We start from the raw sequence: 13,829 nt of genomic DNA on the forward strand, positions 1-13,829 counted from the left end.
ACACACACACACACACACACACACACACACACACACACACACACACACACGATGAGGACCAATCGGGTGCAACATCAGACTGGAGTTAAAGCAGCCAGTCTAGTGTACAATACAGTCTCACCCACAATGAAAGAAAATAAAATAAAAAAACATCTTGAAAAGGTCGCTAAATGCGCCCCATGTGTGTTTTCAGCTACCCCTCCAGAAAAGTGTTGAAGTCAGAGACATTGTCTAGTCTCTCTCTATACTCTTTTCTTCAGAGCAGACAACGGAAATGAGGGGCTTGATGCTCAGTTTTCTTTTTCTCCCCCCACAATATCAAACAAGTATCAGAACTGAGCCAGGAGTCCTTGAAAATGTCATCAGTCACATTACATACTTGACTCTTTTTCACCAGACCCTGATTTCTGAGCATCGCTTCGTTTACTAATGAGCGGCGAGCTCTCGGGGGCGGCCTCCAGCCGGACCTCGCTCAGCTCTGCTCCGTTTCGTTTGGCATCTCTGTCCACAAAGAACTGCAAGATCCCCGCGCCGAAAGCGTCACCCTCCACATTGAGCACCGTGCAGGTACGATCGCTGAAGGAAGACAAAACAGATGGCCCGCCATTTTAATGTCAGGGTATTTACAGCCAGCTGTGTGCCCTACATTATTGTAAATCTAGGGCATCACGGTCAACATCGTCCAAAGTTTGTATACTCACACAAGCCAGTCAACAGCCAGGATAAGAGAGATGTCGCTGGTGGGGAGTCCTATTGCCTCCAGGATAATAGCTAAAGTCAGAACACCGCCTGCAGGAATTCCCGCTGCTCCAACGCTGGATGCTGTAGCTGTAACACTAAAGTACAAAAAGCATGGACAGTAGCAGTTAGACACAAATCTATTGTCATGATTATAAAAGCCACGGAAATCACCTGTATTATTAGGCAACTGTTTGATAAGTAAGCCAGTGGTACAATTGATTTAGTATTACATGTCACTGTCTAACTAAAGATGTGTTTTGGTGGCTTTGGGACTTACAGGATGGTAATGACTTGGATGAAGTTAAGGGAAACGTTGTTCAGCTGTGCAATGAAAACTGCGGCCACGCACTGAAAGAGAGCCGCACCGTCCATGTTGACCGTCGCTCCAATGGGCAGGATGAAGCGGCTGATGTGCTTGGATACGCCGTTCTTTTCCTCCACGCACTTCATCATGAGAGGCAGCGTGGCAGAGCTAAGAAGCAAGAAACGATGGCCGTGAGCATGCAGAAAGGATGTAGAGATACACTGTTGCTTTAGAAGACAGAAATCCAAGTCATTCAGTATTTAACAACCTGAGAGTCACGTTTATTACCTGGAGCTTGTTCCAAAGGCTGTGGCTAGAGCCGTGAATATCCCCCAGAGGAAGGTGTAAGGGTTCTTCCTTGTAATGATAAAGTAGATGCCTGGCAACACAAGTGCTCCATGGATAGCATGTCCAATGAGGCAGCAGGCTATATATTTTCCCAAACTGGCAAACAGGCTTGCAACATCTTCCATTTCCACAATCTTCCCAGCTACAAGGAACATGATACCGATTGGGGCATACCTGCAAGGGAAGAGACGAGACAGTGATGTAGTTTAAGTTTCTGATACAGAGCACACTTAAAGATAAAAAAACAACAACAATATTCCTCTCATATCTGTCCATTAAATACACAACTCCAGCCAGAAATGTAGCAAAACTTTTTTTAATATTTTGTCTTGGTGTACTGCATCCATAAAAATAACTAGCAAAGATATTGTTGAGTGCTCTAATGTTAGGAGAGACGGGGATCTTGTCGACACTGCGAATCAAGCCTTTAATAAAGCCATAATGTTATGCAACTGCACATGCGCAGTAGTTGCAGGATGCAGACGCTTCTATTCATTCAAATAGCAGGTTCAAAACAGCAGCGTGGTCCTCTTTAAAAAAAAAAACAAACACTTTGCTGTAGTTGAATATTTTGCTCTTCACACGTGAACATTTTCTGTTCTTTTATTCCTTCCCCAACCCAAAAAGCATCCAGGTGTCCTTACCACATGATCCAGGACACCAGCACCATGGTGGCCTCGTTGAAGGCGTTAAAGAACTTGATCAGGATCTCTCCTTCCTCTCCCAGCTTCCGCAAAGCCACCCCAAACACGATGGCAAACACTACGAGACCAAGAATATTCATGCCATCCTGGTCTGTTCCAAAAGGCACCTGAAAAGCACACACGTTAAAAACAAAAAACTGAGTAAGAAAACACATTTATTCAGCCCTCAGTTTAAGAATACAGTCAGGTAGTTTGAGTGTATTTATAGTTCATTTTCCAGCCAGTCACTCTGCTCACATTCTCCACCGTGATATTGGCGATTCCATTTGTGCCATTCTTTTTCATCAGCTTATAGGAGGTCGCATACTGTACAGGAGGCAAGAAATTGCTAGTTTAGTAGACTAATTAGCACATAATCAGCTTATCGTCATAGTTCTGTTACACAATTCAGTGGAATGACTATGTTAAAAAGAAAAAACCCACAACAACCCAAAAAATTCAAATCCAATACTTACAGACTGAAAAGCAGCAGACACGAGGTTGGAGGGAAAGATGTTTCTGTGGATAAAAAAAAATACAACACATTCAAATCCTTGTGCTCAGTGTGAAGTGGATTACTGGCTGTGATAGAGAGCAGAGAAATGACAGGTTTGGGAACTAAAGTGCAGAAAACAGGTTTGGTTGTTTGGGTTTGTTCTCAAAATACATTTTACTTATTTTTTTAAAAAGCACAGAATAGTAACACTGAGTAATGTCACATGTGCTGCTTGGAAATTTAATTTAAAAACTACAGGCTGACCTGCTTTGACTCATTACTGAGTTTCAGCTAACTATAGAGCAATACTGCTACTGATCCTATGACATTGAAAACACAAATGCCATCTCTTCAAATGATCAATGACAGCTCAAACAGAGAGGAGCCCGAGGCTCGCCATGTAAAAAACAGCTCAGAGAATTTAACTGTTAATCTCGGTTTTTCCCCCCCGTGTTGCTGTGACCTTATCCATCACCTGCTAACGAGTGCATGCATACACACTGGCTTCCACAGAGTAGGTACAGCTGTGTATTAAATTTCCCAAGAACACACGAAAAACCCAAAGTGCACCCGTTACCCCTGTGCTCAGCTGTCTGCAACAGATCTAGAGTACCGGTAATAAGGCATTAACTCCTCAACAGCTTTCCGGTCATTCAGTCCCTTCCACTGGCGCTGCAGTGCTTCAAGCTTAAGGATCATGTGACTGCATGACGTGGCAGAACTAGAAAACCGGCTGCGTCACAAACAGCCGTGAAAGGGGACTAAACGACTGCTAAGCTTTCACACCATTTGGATATTCAAATGGATTGGCATAGTCTGAGTGTAGTAAGATGACGAGAGGAAAGAGGCTTAAGTATTTAATGTTTCATCAGCACAAAAGTGATCAGCATAATAATCTGTGTGTAGAATCTAAAGAGAATCCAGACTTCAAGCATTGTTAGAATTCACATGCCATCACATCCTTGTATAGTATTAATGGGAGGCAGGACTCCTGACTATATGTACACGTACACTACATTTGCACAGAGATGGCAATCCCGAGTACAAGCGTGGCTCACTCGTACACTTCCACTTCCTTGTTCTCCGCTGTGGTTACTTATTCTTGGCACAGGTACAAACTGCAGCGCTAATTAAATTTAAAACAAACAAGAACACAATGTTTCGTTTTTTCCGCCTTATCCTAATCAAGTCTACATGTGGATGCCATGCTCATTCGAAACGGTTCACTCTGAGGTGAACTTGCGACTTGAATGTAAATAAACTTGATTTTATTGTTTAACTGGAATGTTGGTATGAAAACAATGGGCCATCACATGCCTATTAGGCGGGTGGGTCTCCTACGTCAAACGGACAATTGTTTGTGCTCAGATCTTCTGACGTCTTGACACCATCCTGTTACACCATCCCTCAGCTGCTTTGGGAAAATGGTACACGTTTAGTATCAAACCCAACAACAGAAACTTCGGGCGCCTAATAAGGTGGACAAACGGATGAAACACTTAAGCTGAAAAATAGATTATGGTTCTAAAGAATGGGAATGAATCCCAGCATCTCAAAGGCCTGTTGAGCTCCTGACAGCTAAGGACAGGATGACAAAGATAGCAAACTTAGTTATATGAAGATCTTCTAAGAAAAAACAAAAAAAACAAAAACATGTTCTAGCTTCGCGGAATGATAGCCATCACCCACAAGTTTTGTATGTCAAAAGGAAAAAAAAAATATGCAACTGATAAGATATGTCAACAAGGATGTGTAGGAGTGGTGTGTTGTCTTTTTTTCCCCTGCTCTATTTCGTATGAGTGTGCGTCTGCAAACAATGACCAGGCCATTATTGCGCTTTAATGAACAGCTCTTCAGTCAGTTCCACCCAGTAAGTTCCACGCTGCCTTTGTTGTCAAAGGTAACCAGGACACCGGCTGACCAGGCTCGCGCTAATGATAGGCACGGGTCGTCTATTGGGATAATGTGCGTGCATGTGGAACGGTGGCATGTGTCCAATACAAGACAAACATTACCCTTGTTTCATATTTATCATCTCTTGTCTTTACCTCCCACCCCACGTTATGTAACGTGCTAATTAACGTCAGGTAAAAATGTTAATCTCCATCAGGGCACAAGGACTGTTTTATGGATGTGTTGCCAAGGCTAAGTCACGATGCAAGGGGTGGGTGGCGAGTGGAATATTCTGGTTTTCATAGCGCACAAGTCCATGATTCACCGAGCGCCAGACTGAGCAAACCATGAACAGACCAGTCAAACTATCCAGGAATAATGATGCAACAGTTGCAAGCATTATTAAGACTGGATGTAAACAGACTCTTACAGGTGTGTTAATACTGTCTGTGTTCCATCTCGTCTACTTGAGGCAAACCAAATAAGCTTAACGTGATTCGTGGTTCAGATTACAGATCCAAACAGTAAACCCAAAGTCTTCTTGTTTGCACTCTAAACACGTTTTTAACCTCTGTGGTGGGAAACACTGACACTGTACTTTATTTCAGACTATGCTGTGTAGTTATGTCTTTAGAATTAAAAAAAATAATCCAAAAAAATAGAAAAACTAAGCTTCACTGAATTGCTGTTGACATGTAAGAAAACCCCTCACCCCCAATTAGTGTCAGACCAAAACACAGCAGGTACAGGGGAAGCGTGCACAGTGGACCAACACCAACAGGAACATGTAATAGTTATTTAGATGACGTGGAACATTTCCTTCTGACGCAGTTGTGTACAATGGTCATAGATGCTTCCGGGTGTCCCCTCACCCACACCATAGAGGTGACACATGCTTCATGAATGCCCAGTGAACATGACGTATTGATTTAAAAAATAAAAATAAAAATGTCGGGCGGGTGGGGGCGCATGGGCACCTACAGACGGAAGTCATTTTTACTTAACAAGTTCAACAAGTTTAAACGGCATTGCGCCATGTTCCGTGTTATGTGTTTCAAAGTATACTTTGACAAAAGTTGCGAACAGAAAACCGTAAGCGTAAAGCGAGTCAGACTAAAGATAAAACACGTGTAGCAGCAGTACAAGTGAGCCCCCAGCAGGAAGTGTTTGAACCACAGTTGCGATTAGGGATAAGTTTCACGCACGTCTTCTGATTCCACGTGAAAACGTCACACTGGACAAGACGTGGAATATTACCAAATAAGTCAGTGTATGGGTTTAGTGGTCCTGGAAAAAAACAAAACACTAACACAAAATAAAATCTTTTCATTTTTTTTATATAAAGCGCCCGAGAAGGGACAACAGGACTGTGCCGGTGAGTTAACCCTCAGCGAGGACACAGCTGATGCAACCGTTTGTAGGCATTACAGCACTGCATTGTCCGGCTGTAGTGGACAACTAAGAAGACATGTGCCCGATCTGGTTCTTACAAGTACTGCTACACGTACAACAGGTTACTCTGTGTAACTTGGCTACTATTATTAGATCTTTGGAGCGTCCTACGCGCGTCATTACATACAGGACTAATTACATGTGAAGGTTTAACGACTTTTTTGAGAGTATGTAGACTGACTGTGTGTGAGCAAGAGTTAGGGTTTCGCTTACCTTATCAAATCTAAGAAGGAGTCTATAATTTCTTTATGCGCAGGCACGTCTTCTTCCAAGTAGGCCGGCTTGTTGACGGACACAGACCCCGGCGATATGATGAAAGCCATCACGACCCCAATCGTGGACGCAATCAAGGTGGTGATCAGGAAAAAGAGCATAGCCAAGCCGCCGAGTTTGCCCAGGGCTTTGGGGTCGATGCTGGCCGCTCCGGACACCAGGCTGCAGACCACCAGAGGAATGATGATCATCTTCAGCAACCGGATGAGAATCTCACCTGGGAAGCCGATGTAAATCACCTGGGTTCTCGTTAGTGTTACATTACGCACACCAAGTCCAATAAAAACACCAACGATAACCCCGGCCACGGTGAGAATCACCAGCAGGTTGGCCTTGACGATCCTCAGCACGCGCTGAGACAACGTCTCCGGGGTGCTCTTCTTGGGGCTGTCCAGCCCGTTGGGCATGGGCTCGTCGAGGTGAGCCTCACCGTTGGATTCCTTCCTGCTCTCTATCATGTCTACCGTCGAGGCCATGACGCGCGTTTAATCTTCCCCTAAAACTTAACGAAGGAAAACGTGTCTGAAAACTAGCAGCAACGTGGCAGGAGACCTTTCTAAAATTAAGGCAACTGCATACAAATTTCCTCCTGCGATTAGTGAATGTTGCTTGAGGACCGCGTGGGTCTTATCTACCGGGAAGTATTCCACGCCCACCTTAGTAATCTGGGCGTGTCTAACCAAGCTGCAACATTCATTATAAAAAACAGCGTTTTTGGATGGAAACATATAAAAAAAAGTCGCTGATGCAACAGCAACGCCTTTTATGCTTGATGTCTTCCCTGAAACAAGAGGCGATCGTTGCGTCACGCATTGTTAAAAGCAAGACAGCATAAAAATTTCCCCTAACCACCTGAACTGAAAGTTACAGCTACGTGCAAAAGACGTTGAAAAGTCTTTGAAAAGTGTCCAACTTTTATCAAATAAATAAAAAAGGTCTAAATTAACTTTATAATGGGTTTCTTAATTAAAGGTGTGGTACACTCAAAATGATGCAGTGCTACAGGAATATTTGCCAGCTCTAATCTCTTCCTAGATTACTACCTTTCATCAGTTAAACAACTAGATCACATGAGTTGACGAGAGGTACAGGGTGTGGAGCCTGCTACTGCATTCATCAAGTCACACATCAACAAAGAAAATGTTCTTGCTTTTTTATATTGACGTAGATTTTGGCATGTTTTAACAGGGACATGTTCCATGACATTAATAAAAGAAAGAAAGAATAAAGAATATGGTAAGGGCCTCATGAATGAGCCTCTGGCTGGATGATTGGGAAAAAAACAAGTGTTTCTGTAAGGAGACGTTTTAGACCTTTTACCTTTTAAAAAAGGGAAAGTTGGTTAATTTAACATCAGTTACAGCACAGAGAAAGTCTGTAGATATTAACAGCACTTTCATATTATATAATGAGATGCTTTTATGATGTGTGGTGTTCACTAGATTGAAACAAGCAACATATATTGCATCATGCAGTGACATCACAACACTTCCATTGAGGGCTGAAAGTGGCAACCACATGTGACGATACAGTTTTAAGTCTCCAACTTTCAGTGAATACAACTATTTACATTTACTTTGTATTGGGGCTCTTAAATAAGGGTGTGGCACATTTAAAAATGATGCAGATCCACTGGAATATCTGTCAGCTTTAATCCCTTCCCAGATTACCTCTTTTCATTAGAACAGCAGTTGAACTGGGGCACATTAGCGGAGAGGTACAGGGTTCGTCTCTACAGCTGTGGAGGAAGCCACCAGGGTTCGTCTCTACAGCTGTGGAGGAAGCCACCAGGGTTCGTCTCTATAACTGTGGAGGAAGCCACTGGGGCTTTGATGTGCCCTCCCTCCTCTGCGGGTTTATTTGCTTTCTCCCCAAGTCACAAATCAACGAAGAAGAAACCTCTTAGATCATGAAAGGGTAACGCACGTGGAACGACAAGTGCAGTAATAACATTAATCTGACATCTGGCGTGTCTGGATGGCAAAGAATGGCCACTGAGGAGCAGTATGTTCTTTGCTAACTGTTTCTCACCCAGTTGTAGTGATGAGTGAATGACTGTGAAGCAACGGGCAGTGTGTTTTTCTTGGAAATGTGTTGACAGCAGTTAAGAATGAAAGTGAGTAATACAGTGTTGAGTAAGAAAGCAACTTTCAGATGAAAATAAAGGCTTAAAACATCCATGAAATGTTAGTATCCTGACTTCCAATCATTGGCTAGGTGTGCACAAAGATGTAATAAGAGACACACTCATTGTCTGGGCCACAGAGGCCTACAGTCCCATTGCTTATAATTTATGTGTCAGTGTTCAGGACATACTGAGGATAGCTTACAGTCAAACTACAATTCAAGTGCTTTTTTTAAAGACTCCCACTGGCTGAAATTTGTGGGAAAAACACCTTTAACACCAAATAATGCCCACAGGACCAGATCTCAGACTGGCAGGAAGCTGTGCTCTACAAGCCAAGTTTGTTATCTAAAGCTTAGGCTTTGTTCGCCCTGACTGTGTGAATGATTGAAGGAATCACCGTGATTCTGTGAAAAGTGCATTACCCTGTGAGAAAGGACAACTTCAATGGCTAAGCCAGCTAGCGCACAAGAGCTGAGAAGGCCCCATCTATAATAACACACAATGCACACGCTGTGAAGATGAGTTTCTGCTGTTATTTAATATATTAAAACTGAAGTGTCTGACTTCTAAATGCACATATTTCAGAGCAAAAACAACAGCAATGCTATGATAACACATGTATGGGTGAGAGTTATTAGTTCAACTTTAGTTAAATGTGAAGGTTGGAGTTTTTAACTGACTCACTACGCTCTGACCGCATAAAGAAAGTAGAGAAAGTCTTCAAAGAAGACCGAAATTTGGTGGGTGGATGTAGCATTTTGTCGTACATCTGTGTGTCAGTAAAGTTGTACTGTTCTTTGAACAGGTTCAATAACACCGATGTCCTTGGCTTGTTGTTATAAGTCTTATATAAGACTTTTATTAGGCAGCACTTAAGTTAGTAAATATTTGTTGGAGAGGGGTTTTTTTATGGATCTCGGTCAGCCTTGTGATAAGGATAAGGCTTCCTTTGGCATTTTAAAATTGCACTAAGTGTTTTTTTTTATATTCACTGAGCCCAAGAGTGTTTACTTTGCCCTTATATTGTTGTAGTTGTAACTGACTTAACTTGGAGATGAGGTTTTATTCATTTTTTAAAAGAAACTGGAAGAAATATGTTATGATATGTCCAGAAAACCTCAGCTGAATCTAAATGTCTTTAACACTGACACGTTAAACCAAGGCAGAGAACATGGCAAATTCAGCACCACCTCAGCTGTAAACATTAGCATTTATCATCACGTGGCATCTGGCCGGAGGTTTAGTTTTCTCTTTTTCTACAGTTTGATGCTTGATAATCAAGCATGAATAAGGACACGGCGCACAAACGGGGGCAATTCATGTGACCTATGAAATGGGGACGTGAACAACAAAACGTTGCTGTCTCAAGTATCGTGAGAAGAGCAAGTGAGAGACTGGGAGAAAAGAAATGAGAAAGGCTGAAAGGAAACTTGATACCCCTCCACCTGAATGTGCCAGTGCAGCAATGCCCTATCTTTTATCCTGGTCTGCTGCGGTCATCGAGCAGGATCAGGGTGAAGTATGAAAACACTTCCACTTATTCCACGCTGTTTTTCAAACAAGATAAATAAAAAAATACAAAATTAAGAGTAGTTGTCCACAAACTAAATACTCGACAAAGTGCTGACTCATGGTGCTGTACTGCGGTACTGAGTTATGATAAGGTGCAGAGTCATGATGAAAATATATTCCAGGATGTTTATCTAGAAGGAATGTTGGACAGAGGAAAAGTCTGGAAATAATATCTTTTTTTCCCCACTAAGACCCCTTGAGGGGAAATTTCATGACTGAATATTCAAAGAGGCTGAGGAATAATACTCATGCAAACTATGGTAAACTTGAAAAAACGAACCAAGAAGAGAGTGAGATGGGGAAAGCCATGCCATTAGGCCATTATGCTCGAACTCTGTTTGCTAGAACATAATGTTTATGAAGCAAACATTTACGCTTCTTGCTTTGTGATAAGTGAGGTGTGCTGTTCAATCATACACTGTGTGTGCTCAGCGATACAAAACACTCTTGAAATGGCACTTTGATCCTGACTCCTGAACAGTTCTACATTTAGTATTATGTGAGAAAAAAAAGTGAAGTGTGCATTTTATACGCAAATGTCAAAGAAAACTGAAGTTGTGGTTTTTAGTGAAACATTATTTCAACCGTCACCCTCAGGATTGTACACTTTCAACAGCGTGCATGTTCTACATTAGATTTTGGCTCAAAGCACTGCTTTCACAAAGCCCAGCCTCACAGTATTGCAAAGCAAACTTCATTACAAAAAAGCTCCTTATGCATGTGCCATGTGTAGATTCGCTGTCACTACTGTCCCTGCAGCCCAAAAGTGATGAGAGGGCCCCCTAAAGCCTATCTAATCTCTTAAAGCCTTCTGTGATCAGAAGGGGCCTCCCGAACTTATTTACAGATTTGCGCTGCGCAGTTAGACTCACATGCCGTGCCTAGAGCCATCCTCCATGTATGACAAATGAACTTCCATTTGAATGTGAAATACTTTCAATTATTCAACAAGAGTGTACTGCTTAACATTTAATCCTAAATGATATACTTGAAAAGCATTCGGGACAAAAGCCTTGCAGTAGATCGGTGAACGGTTCAGGGTGTATCCTACCTCTCTGCTTTGGATGGTTGGATAAGTTGAAGAAAATGAATGAATGGTTGAATGGATTCAGCATAAGAGAGGATTTATTTCGATATTGCCAAATCACAATGACAGTCATTAAAGTGCCTCGACTTTATACTGTAGGTAAAGACCATATTATATTTTGGAGAAAACCTCAGCAATCAAGCGACCCCTGTGAGCAAGCACTTCGCAACAGTGGGAAAGTGCTTGCTTTTACAGGAAGAAGCCTACGGCAGAACCAGGCTCAAGGGGGGCAGCCATCTGCTGTGAACGGTAGGGGGGTGAGGGGAAAGGAAAAAGAAAAGAAAAGGTAGCAGGACAATACATAGACAAAGGGACCCAGTTAGTCATTACGAATGAAAAGAGAACTCAAAGAGCTCATCAGCTCTTTAACATCAAATAAAGAACTCGTCTTTTTCTTTTTTAGCCTTTTGTGGTGTCACGCTCTAGACCGACAGTTAGTCTATGACATTTCCTGAGGGACAAAAATAATCTTTCATAAAAATATTATCTTGATGTAAGTTTGGAAATATTGTGCTGTTAAATAATTTAACATTTTAACATTAACTGGTTTATCAATAAAGAATTTTTGATTTAAAGGTGTTTGATTAAAATCTGCTGCTTTTCTACTTTCACCGTGATCGGGGTTCTGTGGACAGCTGGTCACTGCAGACATTTGTTGTCGCTGCTGCAAAATGAATGTGAGAACAGACCAACGAGAATTTCTGAGGAATTTTTATGATTTAAAAGTTCTTTGGTCCTCACAGATGCATTGATGAAAAGTTGCTTATCTTTGATGTTAAAGGGACAACAAATATTTCTAACAGTAGAAGTCCAATCACTTTCTTTTAACATTAGTAGTTTCAGAGATCAAGTTTGTCCTCAGTGAGTAAACTATGTCTGACTTTCTGTCACCTGTGAAAAAATACACTGCACCAGATTTTCCTTTTAACCTTTCTTTTTTTTTTACAAAGCTGAATGGCCAAGGTGCTCTTTCATCACATCTGCATTTCATTACATAGCCGTGCTTGTATTTTGTTGTTCCTCTATATAATTTAAAGCTACATTCTGAGTTAATTACCCACACAGTGTGTGCATCCACACATGGGCTGTACTAAGCCTAAACTAAGACTTGTTTTGAAGAATAAGCAGACTTTGAATTGCTGTTAGCAAGTGAGGTATTTTAGCTGAGTCTGACAGGTTTTGCTGAGTTAATTGATGATGTATTTTTAAAACTGTAGATTGTGGCAGCCAACAAGGAGATTTCAACACTGTGCTAGTGCAAGTTCTTGTTAACCATTGCTTACATTAATACCTTTGGACAACCTGTGCTTCTTCAAACTTGCGTGCTTTTTTATCGTCTGATAAGAATACAGTAGCACGCTTTCTGGCACTGTCTCTCTTCACAGATTGGTAATCTAATCTATCTGCATGCCCTGTCTCTCTCCCTGCGTCTGTCAGTTGGCTTTAGGTGCACTGAGTTACCTGAGGAAGGTCACAGCTGTTTTTTCACACCCACAGTCACAAACATTCCTTTTAGCCAATGTTCAAGAACAAATTATACTACATAGGTCATGTGCGTACATAGTATTCACCTGACAAATTTTTTGTCAGGTGAATAAGACACCTTATTCACCTGACAAAACAAACTTAAATGTGCCCATTTAAGTTTGTTTCACCATGAGTATTTAAATAAATGACCCACATTGAGCTGAGATCAATCAATATCGCACAGAGAACAGTGCAGCTGTTTTTGCCACCGCAGCAGTGCTCCTCTACTGCAGTGGTTCTCAAACTGTGGTACGCGCACCACTAGTAGTACTTGGGCTCTCTCTGGTGGTACACGGGAAATCTCCAATTTTTTTTAAGATTAAATAATATACTACTATACTATATACTATCATGGAAGCATGCAAAGATGACACGAGAGTTCCCGAGGCTCTTCTGGGAACCGGAGTCAACCAGAAAACGGCTCCCTGAGCGTGAGTCCTCTATGAAGAGCAGCCTTTCCTTATCGCCGCTACAGAGCACTGGCAGGCTCATATCCCTGGGCCTTAAAACTGCAAAGGTGGCACGGCACTGTCACACTGATGATAAAAACACAGCCCTTTTCCGTGGTGCCGCCGTGCCCTGATCCCAGCCACCATCGATGAGTCGAAGGCCCCCGGGAGAATCGGTGGAGGTGTGGGAGATGCCGTCGGTGAGTCGGAAACTGTCGCCTGGATGCCAGTACAGTTGTTATTATTATCACTCGTTACATCCTGTTTATGACAGTTAAAATAAATAACATTCAAATAAGAAATACTACTATACCACATAAGGGTGGTACTTCATGAGCTATATATTTTATGAGGTGGTACTCACTGTGAAAAGTTTGAGAACCACTCTCTACTGCAACAAAGACAGCTTGTAGTCTTTTCACTCTTTAATCATTCTGAGAACTCATTAGAGACAATTCTGATGTTTTCAAACAGGAAAAAAGAGAAATGAAGACACATTAAGACTATTTACACAATGCTTACCCTTACAGATGGCTGCACTGAAGGTCACCCCCAGGGATCAGACCTCACACATATCAGAATAAGGCACAGAAAACAGCAGATCAAGTCGAGCTCCCGTATCATTTTTCCTGTGCCGGACATCATGAGCAGGAAAGCTCTGAAGGAACATTCTTCTTATACATAAACAAGGCTAAGTCTGTAAATGAATAAGTCAAGTTAATTCATTTAGAGACACATAAGGTTATACAAAGTCTTTAGATCAGCCAGTTAGAATGTCCTGACTGGAGGTTGATGTCATAGAATATTTCTGACCTTGTACAGCTTATTAAAATGTAACCATTATAAGCAAATTTCTTTCTTATGTACATTTTAAAA

General features: G+C 41.8%; 1 protein-coding gene and 1 long non-coding RNA gene across 2 annotated transcripts; both read right to left on the reverse strand.

The window, feature by feature from the left end:
* Positions 1-6: 6 nt before the first annotated feature.
* slc1a5 (solute carrier family 1 member 5) lies at positions 7-6,845 on the reverse strand. The gene is made up of 8 exons (XM_005720877.2): positions 6,131-6,845; positions 2,553-2,595; positions 2,335-2,403; positions 2,038-2,204; positions 1,334-1,567; positions 1,019-1,213; positions 702-836; positions 7-576 (listed from the first exon to the last, which is right to left on the reverse strand). The coding sequence occupies exons 1-8, from the start codon at positions 6,664-6,666 to the stop codon at positions 372-374; spliced, it is 1,584 nt and encodes a 527-aa protein (XP_005720934.1). The 5' UTR covers positions 6,667-6,845; the 3' UTR covers positions 7-371.
* A 4,390-nt stretch (positions 6,846-11,235) lies between these two features.
* LOC102213872 (uncharacterized) lies at positions 11,236-13,829 on the reverse strand. Its single transcript, XR_311409.1, has 3 exons — positions 13,767-13,829; positions 13,476-13,650; positions 11,236-13,172 (listed from the first exon to the last, which is right to left on the reverse strand). It is a non-coding gene; the product is annotated as an uncharacterized LOC102213872 (long non-coding RNA).

The sequence above is a fragment of the Pundamilia nyererei genome, unplaced genomic scaffold (assembly GCF_000239375.1).
Source record: "Pundamilia nyererei isolate P.nyererei 1_Seehausen unplaced genomic scaffold, PunNye1.0 scaffold00003, whole genome shotgun sequence".
In the NCBI taxonomy this organism is placed as follows: Eukaryota; Metazoa; Chordata; class Actinopteri; order Cichliformes; family Cichlidae; genus Pundamilia; species Pundamilia nyererei.